We start from the raw sequence: 19,226 nt of genomic DNA on the forward strand, positions 1-19,226 counted from the left end.
GACTATTTTTTGTAAACATCTTAAAATAAGACTATTTTTTATGGATGGTGAAAGTATTATCCATATTAATATGCCAAAATAAAAACGTCTCATTTAGATTGATGGGAAGTGTGATAAAACAAATACAAATGTTGAAAATGTTTTTGGGCGAAAGTTTGATTTGCTTTGAAAGATCACATTTTTCTTTTTTAAAAATACAAAATAAATATATAATGATTTGCTTTGACTACACTATAAATGAGTCGCAAGACAAGAAACAGTAGAGACTTATTGCAAATACAATTAGCTTAATTAACACCTTTTGAATCAGAATATGAATATTTGTTCAAAAACCAAGAACCAATCGAACACACATCCCTGTGCACTCCCAATTCTTTACTCTTTTCTTTTTTTGATTTTTTGCAAACCCCTCTGTCAGTTGTCAGATTTAGTAACATGATCTAGAATGTTTTACTCTTTTCATCGTCATTTACAACTTAATTATGTTTCTTATGTGGCTGCTATATTTAATCTTGGATTTCCATTTTTAGAGAGGTGGGCGCCTAATGCCGTTTGAAGATGGAGATGAGGAGCGAGAAGAATGTGAGGTATTTAAACTGCCTTTCATCTTAAATTGCTCTCTATCTTTATAGAACTGAGGAAAGTGGGAAAGAATGATGTAAAAATTTGACTGGTTTTCTCAATAAAGATCGGATTTTTCTCAGTTATGCTGAAAGAATGATGTAAAAATTTGACTGATTTTCTCAGTAAAGATCGGATTTTTATCAGTTATGCTTAGTGGAGATCAGTTCTGTGTTAATGGAAACATAATGCTTGTGAGAATTTGTTGGACTTCACTAACCTTCAACAATCTTGAATCACGAGAATTGGGGATTTACTAATATTGTGTTGAGTTGTCTCAAAATTCTAGGTTTTCTTCTGACGGGATGCAGCAAAACAAATTGACATCTTCACTATTGAATTCTGATAGAAAATGCAAGATAATTAAGTCCCTCAAATTTGGTGGTGCCAAGGTTTTTCCTGAGCAGCAGGAGCCTTGTCACAAGCATATACTCGACCCTGGTAGTGATATTGTGCTCAACTGGAACAGGATATTCATAGTTTCTTGCCTGTTGGCGCTTTTCATCGATCCGCTATACTTTTACCTGCCGAGTATAGGAGTGAGTAAGGGTTCGTGGTGTGCGAAAACGGATGTCAAGTTGCGGATTGTCGTGACCTTTTTCCGCACCATTGCTGATCTTTTCTATCTCTTGCACGTGGTGATTAAGTTTAGGACGGCATATGTGGCTCCCAGTTCACGAGTGTTTGGTAGGGGTGAACTTGTGATGGATCCGAAGAAAATTGCCCGAAGATATATAAGATCTGACTTCTTCATTGATCTAGTAGCAACTTTGCCTCTGCCTCAGGTATTTCTTGTGACTCTGTATTTTCAGTTCGTATCCCGGGTTATCGAGCTTGCAGTATAATTCTCTTTGACTATTTTGCTCCTTAGGTCTAAACGTTCTACTTCTACAAGTGATAAATAGGTTCATTTAATATGCTAGTTACTCTCGGTTCCTGCTAAGGCACATTGTTATTTGGAACAACGTATATAAGGAAATATCGTCTGGTATGTTGTAGCTAAAAATGAAACCAATTTCGAGATATTGCTTACTGAGACTTCCTACAAGTGTAACCTTGACTTGAATGAAAATTTGAAAGATATGCTATAGATTTTTGGCATTTGTGGAATCCTAGTCTAGTTAGAGTCTGTAGAACCTAGTAGATTTTCGGAGAAATGGATAGTTTGGTGAACGATGAATCGAGGAAGATAGACAGTATAGTTATATTTTGATTGTAAAACAATACGAGCAGTAGAACCTACTAGATGTTGGTCCTGTGTATATTGTCCAAGGGTTGGTACCATAGTCATCGCCTTATTATGCTTTTGTTTCTTCACGTGCTTCTTATGAACCACAAAGCTGGCATTGTTTGTTATTACAGTATGCTTATCTGTTTATATCCATTTCTTCAAGTCTATTGATGACATTGTCTGTGTGATTCCGGTTTTGTTTCATGCATTCTAATGCCTGTGTTTGGGCTTATATGTTACAGATGGTCATCTGGTTCATCATACCGGCTACAAGAAACAACAAATCAAACCATAATAACAACGCTCTTGCTCTGATTGTACTGTTACAGTATATACCAAGGTTATACCTCATTTTCCCATTGAGTTCTCAAATAATAAAAGCAACAGGAGTGGTGACCAAAACTGCGTGGGCAGGGGCTGCTTACAATTTGATACTCTACATGCTGGCAAGCCATGTATGTAAGCACGTGGCGCTGTTATTCTTTTGGCCTAATGCAGTTGTTCAACTGTCAACTGATTATATTTTGTCGTCATAGGTCCTGGGTGCGGCCTGGTATGTACTGTCCGTTGACAGGTACTTGTCTTGCTGGAAATCAGTATGCAAGAGAGAAGAAAGCCCTACCAAATGTTCTCTCTCGTATTTGAACTGCGATGCTGCTGATATTTGGGAGCGTAATATTTGGATTAATGGCACCAAGGTGTTCCAAAGTTGTGACCCTGACCAGGAGATTAACTTCAAATTTGGGATTTTTGAGAAAGCTGTAATGAAACAGGTCGTATCTTCTAGTTTTGTCCGAAGATACTTCTACTGCCTATGGTGGGGCTTGCAGAACTTAAGGTACTGTTATTATTTTGCTTACTGCTTTCCTCAATGTATTAATCAAGAACTTGTGTATACTTCGCTCATCGACCTCAACTTCTCAAGAGTCATTCAGCTGCTCATTGATCCTTCCTCCCCAACTGATGGCTAACTATTTCTTGTGTTCGTTTATATTACTCAGTTCGTATGGGCAGAATTTGTCGACCAGCACGTACATTGGAGAAACATCATTTGCCATTCTCATTGCCATATTGGGTCTTGTTCTGTTTGCACATCTTATTGGAAATATGCAGGCTAGTGAATTGATCCATTTCCTATTTTTGTTGCTGGAGTGACCCTATCTGTATATGTCTCTTTCTTAATTGTATGATTTCTATCTACTTGCAGACTTACTTGCAGTCATTAACGGTTAGGCTCGAGGAATGGAGACTGAAAAGACGAGATACTGAGGAATGGATGCGGCACAGACAGCTTCCTGAAGATTTGAGGAAACGTGTTAGGCGCTATGTTCAATACAAGTGGCTTGCAACCCGAGGAGTAGATGAAGAAGCTATTCTCCATGGGTTGCCCGTTGATCTGAGCCGTGACATACAGCGCCACCTATGCTTGGACCTTGTCCGACGAGTATGATCCTCCATCACTTTAGTAATCTTGCTAGGATTGCATCTATAGCTGAGAGTGATCTTTCCTCATGTTTTTGCAGGTTCCTTTTTTCTCCCAGATGGATGATCAGTTACTCGATGCTATATGTGAACGATTGGTTTCTTCATTGAGCACGGAGGGCACTTACATTGTCCGTGAGGGCGACCCTGTGTCGGAGATGCTCTTCATCATCAGAGGACGGCTTGAGAGTTCAACTACAAACGGAGGTCGGACTGGTTTCTTCAACTCCATCACCCTGAGACCTGGAGATTTCTGCGGAGAGGAGCTTCTAGCTTGGGCTCTGCTCCCGAAATCAGCTCTCAACTTGCCTTCTTCTACAAGGACGGTTATCGCCCTTGTTGAAGTCGAGGCATTTGTGTTGCGAGCGGAAGATCTCAAGTTTGTCGCTAATCAGTTCCGACGCCTACACAGTAAGAAACTGCAGCACACATTCCGCTTCTATTCTCATCACTGGAGGACTTGGGCTGCATGCTTCATACAAGCTGCGTGGCGTAGATTCAAAAGGAGAAAGATGGCTAAGGATCTTGCCAGAATGGAGTCGTTTGCGATGGAAGACTGCGATTCTTCTGCTGCTACAATGGCAACTCCCTCGACAATCAGCTCAAATCTAGGAGTGACGATACTAGCTTCAAGATTTGCTGCAAACACCAGAAAGAAGATTAAACATGTGCATTTGCCTAAACTCCCGAAACCCGAGGAGCCCGATTTCTCTGCTGAGCCAGACGATTAGTCTAGTCGATGCATACAAAAGATTACTACTTTCTCTGCAGTTTCATATTTGAATGTAGAAACATTTGGTATAATATAATCGGAAATGGTTATTACAAGATGTCTTGTTAATCAGTGAACATAGAACAAGGCTTCATGCATCAATTACAAGTAGCGCATTTGTCTCAATATTTGTCGTTGTCGTAGAACTCTATGGTCTTGTACTTCTGGGAAATGATCTCGGCCTCAACTTTTCTAGCTGTATCAGTGGCGCAACCAACGAGGATGAGGACAGACGTGCCCGCAAAACCCCTAAAAGCTGTAAGATGTGTTGCCTGCTCAATGACAGCAGGACCAGCAGCAAGAATAGCCAAGAATGCAGAACCCAGAACTGATATTCTGCTCAGTACCTACAAATCCAACCCGAACATAGAAGCAATAAAACGCATTCAACGACTTGTGCATGATGGAGTTATAAATAATTATATGGGTGAGGGAGGGAGGCCGTTACCGTTTTGATGAAAAGAGCAGTACTTTTTCCAGGTCGGACAAGCGGGATAGAAGCACCTTGCCTCTTCAGCTGTTCACTGACATCGTCGGGGTCCAGTTGCAGGAAGGTGTAGTAGTAATTGAAGAATGCTATTAACAAAATGTTTGTTGGCAAGTACAGAGAACCTGAATCATAGAAATATCACATTTTGGGCAGATTCTTTAATAAAACCCAATGTGAAATTTAACTCATTTATGACGTACCCCCAGGGTTCAAACCTACAGCAGCCTTCTTTAGAAAATTCAGACCCGTAAATCGTGCTATAGTTCCTGGAAGAGCCAAGGACGAAGTAGAGAAGATGATGGGCATCACTCCTGAACTATTCACCTGTTCATCTTAAACTATTGGTATAAAATTATTACAATGCATATAGCAAATCTTATACTACGAAATTTCCCTGATGGCGTTACGTAAAAGTTGAAAATGGAACTGGCAATCAAAGAGACAAAATAGACGAATGTTTTGCTGAGCTTATTTCTGAACAGACTTGTTTCCGCATTTTTACAACAGAGGCGGGATTTAATGGCAGTTCTTAGAGTGATATGCAACAACCACAGTTAACATCAGAAACAGATAGTGACCTTAAAGGGTAAGTAAGCAGACTTTTGAAGTCCTCCGGCTCCGCTTGCATATCTTGAGGCATAATTAATTGGGATTTTCCTCTCTGCTTCCTGAAACATAATAAACCACTCCACTGAATCAATGAGTAGTAGCATTTCAACAACTTGAATAGCAAAGATAATTTGTACCTGCACATATACAATGCTAAGGACCAGCAAAGAGAAGGAGACAATGATGCCAACTAGTCCAGCATAGTTACCGTCTTTAAATGCTTCCGCAACTGTTCTCCCAAACGATGCCGGTAAATAGGATATGATATTTGTGAAGATCAATAGTGATGTACCATTTCCAAGTTTTAAATCGGTAATTCTTTCCCCAATATAGGTGGTCAAAACCGAGCCTAGAGTCAGCATAATAATGGACGAGAGAGCCCACTCAGTGCTGAAGTCATTGACATATGGTCGAAGATACAACACTTGTCCAATCGCCTGCCAAGCAAATCAATTTTACAGAAACCATAAAAGCAAATGTTGATGAGGTTGATAATGCCAGGAGAATGATGTTATCCCGGCATGACACTGTATGCAAGACTCTATATTGTCCATTCATTTACCTGCACAACTGCAAAGCCAACAGAGGCATATCGAGTATATTGCAGCACCTTCTTTCTTCCAGCCTCACCTTCTCGCTTCTGAAGTTCTTGCAATTTGGGATAGATTTGAGTGAGAAGCTGAAACACAATCTGCGCGTTGATAAAGGGCACAATGCCAAGGGAGCCTATTCCAAGCCGACCAATACCCCCTCCAGAAAATGAATCTAGAGTGCCTAAGAGGCTGTTCTGGTCGAGATTACCAACAAAAGCTTCTCGATTGACTCCACCAAGAGGTATGTATATACCAAGTCGTGATAGAGCAAGAAAGCCTAAAAGCTTGAGAAATTTTCCAGGAAGTGGACCCTTGAAGAAATCCCCAACATCAATTCTAGTATCTTCGATAGCAGCTGGAAAATGTCAAAGAATCCTAAGCAATGGCCAAGAGCAGCAAGTAAAGATTTACAGAGGACATAAAATACGAAAACAGATATGCTAAAAAAGAAACCTGCCACTCCTCTTGCGGATGAAGCTTTCTCTTTCCGTGTGCCTGAGTTGCCCTCAGAAATTTGATAAAATACTAGTAAAACACTTTCCCAAGCAGTTTTTACAGCTGAGAATCCACCTGGATCGATACCCAGTGGATCAAAAGACGAACTCTCGCAGCTGGGAGATGTTTCAATCACAACAAATATGTCAATACACGAGGGCATTTTTTATGCAGTTAAGGCCTCAAATGCTAGTTACTTCAGAGACATGTAAAAAGCAATCAAACGCTAAGCATTTCCAAACCTATCCATCTCTGAAATAGATCATTAAGCAGACAAATTGCTACAATTGTGATTAAAAAGCCATTATCTAAGCCAATTAAGGCCTCAAATGCTAGTTCCTCACATCAGGAACTCAAAAAACACAAAACAATTAATACATTTATCAGCACTGAGAAATGTAATTATAGAATATGCATAATGTAATAAGTAATAACTCTATCAGTGTGAGCAATTTCGAAATAAATATCATAGACATCAATTAAAAAACAGACTTGCAGAATAAATTAAAGTTCTAAACTGGGAAACCAGAAAGTATGAAGGAAAACCCTTTCCACATAAAGAAACAAAAAATAAGGGATTCATAAAGGTTTAACCTTTGATTGTTGTTGCTGGTGGAGGTGTTCTTGTGGATAGTGAGAGTTGCTCTGCAAATTGATTTTTTAAACCTTCTGTAGACATAATTGTGCGGATTTGCAGAAAAAGAAGGTTTCTTGGATACAGAATTGTGATTCGGAAATGTGGTGGAGCACAAACAGGAAGAGATTTGTCTCACTGTTATCAACATTATCTTCTCCTTTAGCTTCTCTGAACAACAACTCACACTCTGGATTTGGATGAGTTTGGATTTTGCAGTTACTAATTTTCTTCCATTGAAATTTGAAACCAAAGCCAAAAATTTAATTTTAAGTTAAATATTGTGAATTTTATTGCCTTCTTTAATGGCCCACTTCACTCAATATAAAACTAATTGGGCTTCAGTCTGTCTATACCACATTTTTCATGGGCTTCTGATATGGCCTTGGTAAATATGTGCCTCAACAATGGGCTTGAGAAGATTTAAATATACTGTAGTTTTTATTTGAGAGGGAGAAAAGATTTACTATAATTACAAGCCACTTACTGCTCTTATTGTATATTTCCATCATTATAGAATTTTAAAAAGTTGTGTTTATTAAATTAAGTAATAATAAAATAAAGTAAGAGAGAGAATAAAATAAGTGGAATAAGATATTTTATTTTTAGCCATAAATGTAAATAACTCGAATAACTTGAGACATCCCAAAATAGAATACGACTCAAATAACTTGAAATTGGATGAGTATTATTTTTTAATAGACACATGATCCTAAATATGACTTTATGCATAAGGCATGAAAATTAATTTCAAATCAAATTCATTAATTTCAAATCAACCTCATCACCATAAGACATGATCCTAAATATGACTTTATGTCAAAATAATTTTTGTGATTTTCAACTGCAGAATGCTCGACTATATATTAATCTATGATCGAATATACTACAATTTATAACTAGATCCGAATGTAGGTGTCACACTCTCCTTTTTAATTTGTCTGACAAAAGATGTAATATTTTTTCTTTTAGAAAAATTTCTCTCACATTAATTTATAAAACTATATGTTCTTTATTCACTTAACACACAAAACAACATCTTCTAAAATTTCGTATCATCATCCAAATGTGATATCTACTTTGAGACGGATGGAGTACTTAAACACATGATAAAGCAGAAACAAAAGTAAAGATTTGTTTGGTTGGTTATAAAAAAACTATTAGAGTATATTGTAAAACATATTTCGAGATTGCTTGCATAAAACTCTTTATCAATTTTTACCTAATAATGAAAAAGAATATTTTTTTGTTACATTGTATTTTGCTTATTCATTTATGATATACTCCCTTCATACATAGTAGTAAAGCTATTTTTCCATTTTAGGCATCCCATAGTAAAAGTACTACCACATTATCTCACTCTTACTTTATTATCTCTACTTTTACCTTTCTCCTACTTTATTATTTTTTAATTTAATACATTACACATCTTTTTCATAATCTCTGTGCCGAAAAAAATGCGTCTATTACTATGGAACAGATGGAGTATTTTACAATATTTAAGATTTAAAAGCAAACAATTCTAAATCATTTGCTTTCTAGATTGAGTAGTGAACATGTTTATCACAATAGGTGACTCAGTTAGTACCGTGCAAAAGTAAAACTAAATTTCATTTGTCTCATTAAACTTTGGCTACCTATCTTTAATTATTGGAATGTCAGTCCAAAATATGTTTTTACAAAAGAATACTAAATATATATACCTATGGACGCATAAAGGGACTAGTTCCAAACTCACACGCAATGTAGTGTATATATGCAACCAAGAATCATGATAAAACTGATAAGTCATCCACCAAGTTTTCTTCCTTTACGTACGTGTCACCCTAATCAAATTCACACCAAACGCGTATTATAAATAACCTATCATATTTTTATACAAAAAAATACTTCTAACCCAATCAATTTATTAAGAATAAGACAAGTATGGTATGTTTGTTAAACCAAAAAAAGAAAAATACAAAAACCCCTTTTTCAAATTAAAGATAGAGAGATCTCCCAATGGATTAGAAGCATTTCCCAATTCGGATTTTGGGATTCTATGTGTGGCCTTGAAACAATCACCTTTATCCTTCTTCCCTACTATACACGATAAATTGATGAATGCAAGATAGATACGTGGGCAGTTATACATCATTATTTGACACGACAAATATCAATATAAAAACTTAATATTCATGCCCTCATGTATGAAAAAGGTGGTCAAACTATTCATATATATATATGCACAAATTTAAGTGGGACAATGTGAAAAGAAAGTGATTTTCGGTCGGCCTAATAAATGAAACCACATGCTTGTCACAAGCAAATTGCAATGAGCCACTTTGCTTCTTCGGATTGTGAGCATGTCACTTGATTTCTTCTTCAAATATGTAGATGATTATGTTATTTTTGAATGAATTCTTGGAATTAATTGATCCACGCTTTAATATAGATTCGTGTTATGTTTATTTTTTTGATTTTATTTTGAGTTTTTTTTTATAGTGGTCTAGATTCGAAGTATGGGACGGAGGGAGTATTTTATATCTTCATTTAACACACAAAATAATATTTCCTAAAATCTTGTATTATCCCCTAATGTAACATTTATTAGAGCATCCACTATAATGTGGACGCGGCTATAGCCACGTTTGGGGCGGAAGCGGGGCGGCTTATAGTGGGAAGGGTGTCCGCCGCGGGGGTGGACGCGGCGGGTGGGGGGAGGGGCGGCGGACGCGCGATCGCCGACTCCGGGGCGAGGACGCGGCTGAGGGTGGCTGGAGAGAGAAGGAGTGGGGCTATAGCCGCGGCTGTCTATTGCTATAGCCGCGGCTGACGCGGCGGCGCGGCGGTTCGATTCGGGGGGCGGCGGTGGGAGGGGGCTGTCCGCCCCCTATAGTGGACACTCTTATGGGAGTGAAGAGTGTTTATCAAGAATGATTCTTAAGTAGTACTCCTTATGTCCCACCACAAGTGAGACGTTTCTTTTTTGCCGTTGTTTTGCGAAGATGATAATATATAGTTAAAGCAGAATGAAAGTAAAATATACATTATTATTTTACTTACTTTACTTTATCTCTACCATAACTATTTATTACTATCATTTTTACAAAACAATGTCCGATTTGGAGCGCTTCACTTGTAGCGGGACGGAGGGAGTACTTTTTGTAGAAGCCTAGAAGGCAGAAGCCATGTGTGTGATAAAATGACATACTCCCTCCGTCCCAAGATAAGTGAGCCAAAACTTTTTGGCACGGGATTTAAGAAAATAAGATTTTGTTAGTAAAGTGGAAAGTGAATAAAGTAAGAGAGTTAATAAAGTAGAGAGAAAAAGTAAGAGAGAATGCCAAAAAAGGAAATGACTCACTTAACTTAGGACGTCCCAAAAAGAAATGTGAGTCGCTTATCATGGAACGGTGGAGTACTAATTTAGAAACTATTTGTGACCTGTGGCATATTTAGATGCAATATACTTTCCCGTTCTAAGCTACTTGTTTCATATTTTATTTTGAATTGATTCAAACCACTTGCTTCATTTTTAATTTTGGTAAAAACAAAATTATCATCTCTTTTTTTTTATTTTTTCTTTTGCTCTCTTATTTTTTTAGAAAGATATGCATTAATTAATTTAAGACGAAGAAAGTATTATCATACACATACGTGGAACATATATAAAAGATTTTAGAGCATCCACTACGCGTCCCGCGCGGCTCGCGTTCCGTCCCGGAGGGACGGTTCCGCCGCAGGACGCGTTGCAACGTTCGTCCCATCCCGTAGCCCGTCCCGTAGCCCGTATCCGTGAGACAAGGGACGCGCCGGCCCGTCACGCGCCCGGGCGACGTGGCGCGCCCCCGATGCATGCGTGACGCCCACTCGCTAGCCCAGCGTGGGCGTCGTCACGGATGACGCAATAAATCAATTTTTTTTTAAAAAAATCGAATTTAAAAAAAATACTTTTTATTTATAAAAATTGTTTTTATATTTAAAAACATTTTTTACAAATAATTAAATACAAGAAATTCGTAATAGCCCACATATATTTGATGGGCTTGCGAATTTATGAAACTCATTGTTTCTCTTTTATAGAGACAACCTTGAATGTTTTATGTTCCACTTTCGATGTGGAACAAAGTCATTCTTGGTTGCTTCTCTTTTATAGAGACAACCTTGAATGTTTTATGTTTCACTTTCGATGAGGGATAAAATCATTCTTGGTTGTTCTTCTTTTATAGAGACATCCTTGAATGTTTTATGTTTCACTTTCGATGTGGGACAAAATCATTCTTGGTTGTTTCTCTTTTATAGAGACATCCAAGAATGATTTTGTCCCACATCGAAAGTGAAACATAAAACATTCAAGGATGTCCATATAAAATTGTATTTTAAATTATGTCATTTTTATTTTTTAAAGATTTTAATTATGTTTTTTTTTTTAAAATTTAAGTTGTATTTTTATTTTATGCTGTAATGTTGTTTTAATTTTAATGAATTGTGTTTGTTTAAATTGAATTGGGTTGGAAAAAAAAATAAAAAATGAAATTGAATAAATAGTAATTAAGGGACGGAATAAGGGACGGTTAAGGGATGGAGCGTTGCAGGTTCCGTCCCTTAATTAAGGGATGGAGAAAAAAAGGACAGTAGGCCCTCAAATAGTGGTCAAATAGTAGTTAAGGGACGATATAGAGACAGCACAGTGGATGACCTTTAGGATATAAAAGACCGACGCCAAAAGGAGCATTGGATCCACTTGAAACCAAGGATCGAAAGGTAAAAAGGCGTGACATTATTTAGTTGGGGTGGGGTGGCGACACGTTGCACGTGCAGAAACGTGACTGCTGCAGAACCTTTTCGATCCGTGGGCCCCACTTTTTACCAAATTAATCAAAGCAAAAAGTTCATTTTTGACCGTCAATTAGTACGAACCTTACCGAACCCATTAACTACTCTCTCCGTCCCGCACTACTTGCACTTATTTCCTTTCTGGGCGTCCCAAGTTATTTGCACTCTTTCCATTTTTAGTAATAATTTATACCTACAGCCGTAATGGTTGACTTTGTCTATCACTCATTCCTTAATCTCCGTGCCCAAAAGGAAACGTGCGAGTAGTGCGGAACGGAGGGAGTATTATTTTACAGCAGAATCAGTCAACAACTTGAAATTACCACAACACCCCCCTCCCTTAAACAAATCAAACAACCAACCTCGTGTGTATTCATCTTCTTCCTATTCAAACATTTATTTATGCCACTAATAGTAATGGCAATTAACAAATAGTTGTGCTACAGTGAAAAATAAAAAAAAAGTAACTGTGGTTTGGGATTCGTTAACCTGTCAACATCCCACTCTTAACCGTTACATTTCTTTTTACTCCTTTTCCATTTTTTTTACTCTATAATGTGCCAAAGAGTAGCAAAAATATTTACAAATATGAACCCCAACATCAACAAAATTATCATTTGAATCTTAGTAATCTCAGTTGCTTTCATACCAGAATGCTGCTAGGCAGCCACTCGTTATTCCCGTCACTCTTGCCCCGGTCGCTTGAGCCCGACTCCACCACTAGGCGAACTACCGAGTTGCTCTGGTCTCCGCACGAGGACAGCTGCGCCTTCAGCTGGTCGAAACTCGGTGCAACAACTTTCTCAATCCATTCTTCGAGGCTGCTCCGGTCGTGCCACAGCCCCCCTAAGATCTTCTCCAACACGTCGTCTTCCACTTGTATAGGCGGCGCCTTCTCGCCCACGGCCATGGAGTACTTAACCATGATTGTTTTCTTGATCTCCCTTCGGACAAAAGCCGAGCTCACGGGCTTGAACGCTATGGCATCGTCCACATTGCTCACGAGGTCATGAGGCACGGATGTAACGGAGAAGTGCCCATTTACAAGGCCGAGTTCATCCTCGTGATCAAAGGTCAGGTCGCTCGAATTGTTCGAGCCGTCCGTTTTGTCGTCCTCGACGAATGCTGATGCGAGGTTAAGATCCAAGGACAAGCCGGCTTCCGTTTCCCTTCTTGGCTTCATTGACCTATCGTCATCCTGCAACCAATTAGGTCTGCGTTTCGCACTCTTTTCTCTAACGATCAGTCCCAATTGCCAGCCACCGCTTGCTATGGACGCAAGCTTCTCCTCGTCCACGAATCTACCTTCTCTTACAGCGTCGGGATTTGTTACAGACCAATCTCCAGTGATGATGAATATGGCATTGCCTAGGCCGACTTCACGGCCATGAGAATCGGTGAGCCTGCCTCTCTCAATCGCCCTCTTGATGCTCGCGCGGACTAGCATATCTGCTTCATCAATGTCCTCGAGCATGATCACCAAAAATGGATTTCTCCGAACAACCTCTGCAATCCGGTCTATAGCTGTTTTACCTCGGAAACTAATGTCCAAATCTTCATCATCCCGTCGTTTGCCTAGGCATATCATCACAGGATTAACCCCAAACATTTGATCGGCCAACACCGTTGCCATCTTCTTCTTCCCAACTCTGTCCGGCCCCGTGAATAACAACCAAATGTCACCCCTCGTTCCAGCACCACGCCGTTTCCCATTCCCCAATCTGCATCGAGTGATGGCTGAGGCCACAGCAGACGCTGCTTCAGCCTGCCACCACGCCTTCTCCATGAGCCCCTTGAGCAATTTCTTGTACGTATCGGCATCCAAAGCGTTAGAGAATTTATCAAGCAACTTGGTCTGTGGCTCGGACGAGATGCAGCCCAAGAAGTCTTTAGCATGATCCTCCAAAGTTTTCTCAGGACCGTTGTCTAGTCCTTTCCATCCAAGATTCAGATCCGTTCTGACTGGGCTTGTAGGGGAGCTATTGATGAGATCCGCAGGCTGGCTCGAAGCTTGATTCATATTCAGTTGTAGAGCTGCCCCGAGAGGCTTGGCCATCTGAAGTTTAGGCTGGAATGGAGAGCGCGACAGCAGGTTAGGATTATACAAGCTCGGCAGAGCAGGCGGATCAGCCCTATCGAGCCGAGTATTCTGATGAAAGTTCGGATGAAGCTGCAAGCATGTCTGCCTCCATTTCTTCTGCAACTCCTGCATCTTCTGCTTTGAAAGAACATGTTGATCCTTACCCTGTATATATAAATATCATCAGCTCTAGACCACATTATATACTGAACATAACCGGTTTTCGTAAAAGCCACGATCGTAAATAACAACCTGCGAGTCATCTTTTGTTATAGCATCAACCGCGTTGAGTTTAGCATTCTGCAACCACGCAGGCAGAGACGGGAGCGTGTCCTGTTTTGCCTCGGAGAACGATTTTTCAATAGCTGCGAGCTTCGCCTGTTCCTTCTCACAATTCTCCGAACATTTAGGACATATGGACAATCGTTGAGCAGCGCCCGAGTTTTCAAATAGGCCCCTTGTTAGAGCAGGCAGAGGGCTCGCTGCTGCTGGCTTCAACGGATTCAAAGACTCCAACGGATTGCTCAATATTCTCTCAACTCCAAGCCTAAATCAAAAAATCCAAATGAAAATTCAACCCAATGAAAACTCAGACACAAAAGTCATCAATTGAAATGAAACAAGGCTGAAACAATTGAATTCAAACCTGGGAAACAGAGAAGGTAGAGGCGATCTGGAAGCAACAGGCACAGCCTGCAGATCCCAATCAATCTCCATGGATGAATGATAAACTTGGCATCTCAGATATGTCTCACAAGTTGCAGTTCCAATTAACCACAGCTTATTGGTTTCTCCGCCGAATCTAGCTAACAGAGCCTTGATCCCTGCCACCGCCGCCCTCGCCTTCTCCGAAACCACCGGCTGCTGTTGCTTCTGGTGCTCCACCAACCATTTCAAATCCCCCAAATCAAGGATCACTCCACCGCCCCTGATCCTACCCTCGATCACCCCTCCTAATTCTTCATTTTTCGATGCTATCTGATTTTTATCGGATAAAAGCCCTAATTCAATTGACACAATCTCAACATTTTTTAGAATCGAATCATCCCCAATTTCCCTGTTGACTATCTTCCTCAGCAATTCCTTCACCACCGCCTCCGGCTCCGAATCGCCGACAAAAATCGGGTTCCGTTTCCTGCTTCTCGACATTATCTCCAAAGCCTTCTTCAATTCCTCCCCCTTGGCAGCCCCGGAGAGACGCGGATTCAGGTACACGCTCTGATTTGGCTGCGGAGAGGTTAATTGGCCGGGATTTGGGAGGAGCCTAGGTCCGATTCCCCCAATTCCACCTCCGAAATTGACATTATTGGAAGCGACGTGGTGGTGATTGTGATGAGAATGAGGGGTGGAGGTGCTCAAGGACTGCTCGATGGCGGCCTTGACGGCGGGGCTGGAGAAGCTGGCTTCCCTCATCACGCGGCTGACGCTGGGGTCGTCGAGGATGGAAATAATCAGCTGCTCGAGCTCCACCTTCACGGCGAGAAGCGGCTGCTGCTGCTGCTCGGGGCAGCCGCGCCGCTGGTGAGCCTGGGCCCGCTTCAGCGCCGCCATGAGGGCGTTCGAGATCGGCGGCTCGGCTCCCGAGTCGTCGACGTTCTGAGCCGTCGGCAGCCGCTCGAGAGCCACGCTGAAACAGAGCTCCAGCGCCCTGCACTGGAGCGGGTGGCTCGAATTCGGGTGGGACCGGATGCACGCCTGCCGCAAGAATCCGGAGGGCGAGGCCAGCAGCGTCGCCGCCACGTGCAGCGGCGTCGTCTGGCCGTGGTTGCGGCGGCTCGCCTCCGCGATTGAGAGGTTGAGAACACTCGCAGCCTCTGGCGTTAGGGTCTGCTGAATAGTGCTCAAACCCGCTCTCATATTCCTTCTTCTCTACCAAATTCAAAAATTGGCTTCGAAATTCCCCAAATTCTGAGCTCAGAATCGAAATTTTAATCAAAGATGGGATGTTGATTCAGTTGAATTGGAGACTGATGGATTTGTTGGGCTCTAAAAATATGATCTTTTTGTGAGACTAAAAAGGTGTGTGTGAAATTCAAAGGGAAAAGGATAGATCGGAGCAGCCTCCTTCACACAAACGCCCCTCTCTCTCTCTCTTCTCTCTTCTCTCTCTCTCTCTCTCTCTCTCTCTCTTCTCTCTTCTCTCTCTCTCTCTTCTCTCTTCTCTCTCTATCAAAGGGGTTGAAGATATGGAACACCCCCTTCCCTTCTTTGGTATTCAATACACACAAAATAATCCCTTCTACAACAGATGGTGATGGTGATTGCGTAATAAGGCTTTATTATTTTTCTAATCAAACCTTTTCTCCCATTTGTGGGGTGACATAATAATGAATAAAAAGGAAAAGAAAAAAAAAGGAGACAGTACAATATTCCTATTTAAATAACAGCATAAAAAGCCAAAAGGTGCTAAAAGTTTAAGTAAGAGGAGTCAGAGAAACAGAGCATGCAGTGTTTGTTTTCTTGTTTTATTTAAATAGGTTGGGAAAAAGAGGATGAGGAAGAAGGAATTTGTGGAAATTAGAGCCTTGGAACCACTCTCAATTTCATGAAACTCAAGTTAATGGGCACGGTTAGCATCAATTTATATTAATTATCAAAATATGTAAATAACCTTGTGATAGTAGAGAATAAAATAAAAGAGTTACTGTGATATTATTATAGTATTATGTTGGGAAAGATTATGGAAAGGTGAGAAAAGAAAGATAAATGAAGCTTTTTTAGCCTTTGATGACTGGTAACTTTGTAAAGATTACTCTCTCTCTTTCTCTAATGTAACTCTCTCTCTTAAACATTCATTACTAAAACTGTACATTGACTGCCTTTTTAGCCTTCACTTTATTTGTTATTAGTTCGCATCTATCATTGACAAAGCGGAATCCCGCATCTATTAACCTGTGCGTGCTACTACGCGCTACTAATATTTTACTCACAATAGAAATTAAATTTGGTGTCCGCATAAATATAAAAAATAGTGGATTAAAAAAGTTAGTGGAATATGAAGTCCATCATTTTATATGAATTTTATAATAGAATGTGAGTGAAATGAGTTAGTGGAATGTGAGACCTGAAGTACCATTTATGGTAAAGTGAAATAAGACTCTTATTGTGGGATGGACCGAAATGACAAAATGTGACTCTTATTATGTGACGGATGGAGTATTATTTTACTCTCTCTATTTTAATTATAGTTATATTTTTGCATTTTGATCCATTCTATAAAATTAATTTAATTTTATTTTTTATATTTTTTCCTATTATTAGATGAACTTTATTTTCATTTTATTCTAACAATATTTTAATCACTTTTTGTTTCTATTTATCTACTAATTTTGAACATCCTCAAATTCCCTATTGGACGGAGAAGTATATTTCAATAGATTAAATAGTGAAATTAACTACTCTCTCCGTTTCAACTTTCAATGAAGATTATTCCTTCCTTGGGCGGCATGGAAATTTATGCAATTTTATTTTATGTGTGAAGTGGTGATCAGAGTAAAGTAAGAGAGAGAGAATAAAGTAGAGATAAAAGTATTTTCAATTTTAGTAATGAGTCATTTTGGTTTGGACAAATAAAAAGGAAAGTGAGTCATATTCAGTGGGTCGGAAGGAGTAATCATTTTGTCTCGAAAATGTGAATATTTTTTTTCAATGTATAATTTTATATAATATTATTTTATATGTTAAGTGAATAGAAAATAAAATAGATGTTGATTTTCTATTTTTAAAAAAATATTACCATAGTATTTCAAAAATAAAAACTTTTCATTTTGAATTGCACAAAAGAAATAAAAAAATGAAAGAACTAAATCGAAAGCAATGTTAAACCATCGTAATTTCCTCAAATGTGTCTATCTACTTCAATAAATTAATACTCAACTATAGAAAATTATGGTATTTAATTTGTTTACGAACAAAACTATGCATTTGAAAGCCACATAGGATCAGTGAAATATTTTTCCGCGGTCGCAAAAAATTTAATTTTGAATAATTTTGATAAAAGTAATCATCCGCAGCAAGCTACAATTTCCTCAATGTCGATAATTCAACTTAAATTTATAAAACTCTGTCAAAGTTTTGAAATAAATTAAGCATATTTCAATATTATTGAACTTACAATGTTTTGCGTGAATTCTCATAATGGAAGTGTTTTTTATTCCTTTGCTGCTGAAGAAACATCGAATTAATTGATTCTTTGCTTTAAGACTACATGTTAAAATAGTAAGAGTGGTATGAAAGATAAGTAAATTCTCGACTTTTAAATTGTTTCTATTTTTTTATCATTTACTGAAAAAATAATTTTTTTATTATTCATCATTTTCACTCCAATAAGAGATATATAAATTATCACATCATTATTTCATAAATAAAAATGGTAAAATTCTTTTTTTTTAAATGAGGGAAATAAAATAAGAAATTAAAAGGAGAATTTTCTTATCCATCGTTTTTCCATGATCAAATTTCTTATCCAATTGGCATAAGAAACTTGATAACAAATAAATCTAACTTATGTAGTAATTGAAGTTTGATGTCGATTAATACGAGTCATCTATGCATTTAAGTTTATTGATATAGCTTTTTTAGATGGTGTACCTAAAGATTTGTTTTTATAATAGTCAATGAAAATTATTTAATTATCAATTAGTCCTAAGGAGAATGTGTAGTTTGTATCAATGTCTGGAACTATTAATAAAGCTGACTTTCTCAAGTTGTTTATAATTTTTTTAGTAGATACCTAGTTATATAATAATTCCATCTTGAAGTAAAAGCATGGCCTCTAACTACATTTAGTTTCTAGCTAAAGTAATAGCCATTAACTAACTCGCACAACTTGATTAATTAGCAATTAAATAAAACATAGATGTGACAAAGTTCAAAATACACTATATAATAGGTAATTTCAAATCAAAACGTGGAAGCTATATGATAATTTTACTCCTTTAATTCAATGTTACCTAAATTTATTGCTACACTAATAGCAAAATGATGTCAATGTCGTCCGAAATTTGTGGGCTAACTCGAATAGCCTGTTAACTGTATAAGGTTAAGGATGAAAATTTTTAGCCGATAAAATTACAATCCGATTAGCCTAGATAGTACTCCCATTTCAAGGCTTTTCACTAAATGATGCCTTATAAACAAACGTGAAGTTTAGCAATGTTCAATCTAATTATATTCTTCATTTAATTATATTTAAAATTTTAAGAATAGTTAGTTACGTGCTCCCATTTGCTATAATTGATGTATGAAAACATGAATTCAACAAAAATACATAAAATTTTGACTTTCTAATTTGAAATATGTTTTTGATAGTACAAATCAATTAAAGGGTGTTACAGAAAAAGGTAAAGGGAGTTATTTTGTTTGAATTCGTTTTATTTAGTCAAGAGTCGTGTATATATGA

The 19,226-nt window shown here is 38.5% G+C and overlaps 3 protein-coding genes across 3 annotated transcripts; 1 reads left to right on the plus strand and 2 right to left on the minus strand.

Moving 5' to 3' along the window:
• Positions 1 to 286: 286 nt before the first annotated feature.
• On the plus strand, positions 287 to 4,162 carry LOC121795751 (cyclic nucleotide-gated ion channel 17-like). Its single transcript, XM_042194343.1, has 7 exons — positions 287 to 587; positions 911 to 1,406; positions 2,095 to 2,307; positions 2,389 to 2,690; positions 2,854 to 2,965; positions 3,060 to 3,296; positions 3,376 to 4,162. The coding sequence occupies exons 1-7, from the start codon at positions 559 to 561 to the stop codon at positions 4,063 to 4,065; spliced, it is 2,079 nt and encodes a 692-aa protein (XP_042050277.1). The 5' UTR covers positions 287 to 558; the 3' UTR covers positions 4,066 to 4,162.
• LOC121795752 (preprotein translocase subunit SECY, chloroplastic-like) lies at positions 4,113 to 7,170 on the minus strand. Its single transcript, XM_042194344.1, has 8 exons — positions 6,888 to 7,170; positions 6,252 to 6,409; positions 5,768 to 6,153; positions 5,343 to 5,642; positions 5,175 to 5,264; positions 4,797 to 4,920; positions 4,555 to 4,718; positions 4,113 to 4,453 (listed from the first exon to the last, which is right to left on the minus strand). Exons 1-8 carry the CDS (start codon positions 7,076 to 7,078, stop codon positions 4,229 to 4,231), a joined length of 1,638 nt encoding a protein of 545 aa, XP_042050278.1. The 5' UTR covers positions 7,079 to 7,170; the 3' UTR covers positions 4,113 to 4,228.
• Positions 7,171 to 12,097: 4,927 nt separating this feature from the next.
• Positions 12,098 to 16,068, minus strand: LOC121795753 (protein SUPPRESSOR OF MAX2 1-like). The gene is made up of 3 exons (XM_042194345.1): positions 14,472 to 16,068; positions 14,078 to 14,372; positions 12,098 to 13,990 (listed from the first exon to the last, which is right to left on the minus strand). Exons 1-3 carry the CDS (start codon positions 15,680 to 15,682, stop codon positions 12,389 to 12,391), a joined length of 3,108 nt encoding a protein of 1,035 aa, XP_042050279.1. The 5' UTR covers positions 15,683 to 16,068; the 3' UTR covers positions 12,098 to 12,388.
• Between the last annotated feature and the right edge of the window lie 3,158 nt (positions 16,069 to 19,226).

The sequence above is a fragment of the Salvia splendens genome, chromosome 3 (assembly GCF_004379255.2).
Source record: "Salvia splendens isolate huo1 chromosome 3, SspV2, whole genome shotgun sequence".
Taxonomy (NCBI): Eukaryota; Viridiplantae; Streptophyta; class Magnoliopsida; order Lamiales; family Lamiaceae; genus Salvia; species Salvia splendens.

Bases quoted from the DNA above. Each gene is read 5' to 3' on its own strand.
- LOC121795751 (XM_042194343.1), top strand. From the start codon at position 559: ATGGAGATGAGGAGCGAGAAGAATGTGAG. The intron at 2,308-2,388 runs GTATGTAAGCAC...TTGTCGTCATAG, and splicing joins TCTACATGCTGGCAAGCCAT to GTCCTGGGTGCGGCCTGGTA. The intron at 2,966-3,059 runs GCTAGTGAATTG...ATCTACTTGCAG, and splicing joins ATCTTATTGGAAATATGCAG to ACTTACTTGCAGTCATTAAC.
- LOC121795752 (XM_042194344.1), bottom strand. From the start codon at position 7,078: ATGTTGATAACAGTGAGACAAATCTCTTCCTGTTTGTGCTCCACCACA. The intron at 5,643-5,767 runs GTAAATGAATGG...TTTGCTTGGCAG, and splicing joins TTGGCTTTGCAGTTGTGCAG to GCGATTGGACAAGTGTTGTA. The intron at 4,719-4,796 runs GTACGTCATAAA...TCTATGATTCAG, and splicing joins TGTAGGTTTGAACCCTGGGG to GTTCTCTGTACTTGCCAACA.
- LOC121795753 (XM_042194345.1), bottom strand. From the start codon at position 15,682: ATGAGAGCGGGTTTGAGCACTATTCAGCAGACCCTAACGCCAGAGGCT. The intron at 14,373-14,471 runs GTTTGAATTCAA...TTTTTGATTTAG, and splicing joins CTACCTTCTCTGTTTCCCAG to GCTTGGAGTTGAGAGAATAT. The intron at 13,991-14,077 runs GTTGTTATTTAC...TTATATATACAG, and splicing joins TAACAAAAGATGACTCGCAG to GGTAAGGATCAACATGTTCT.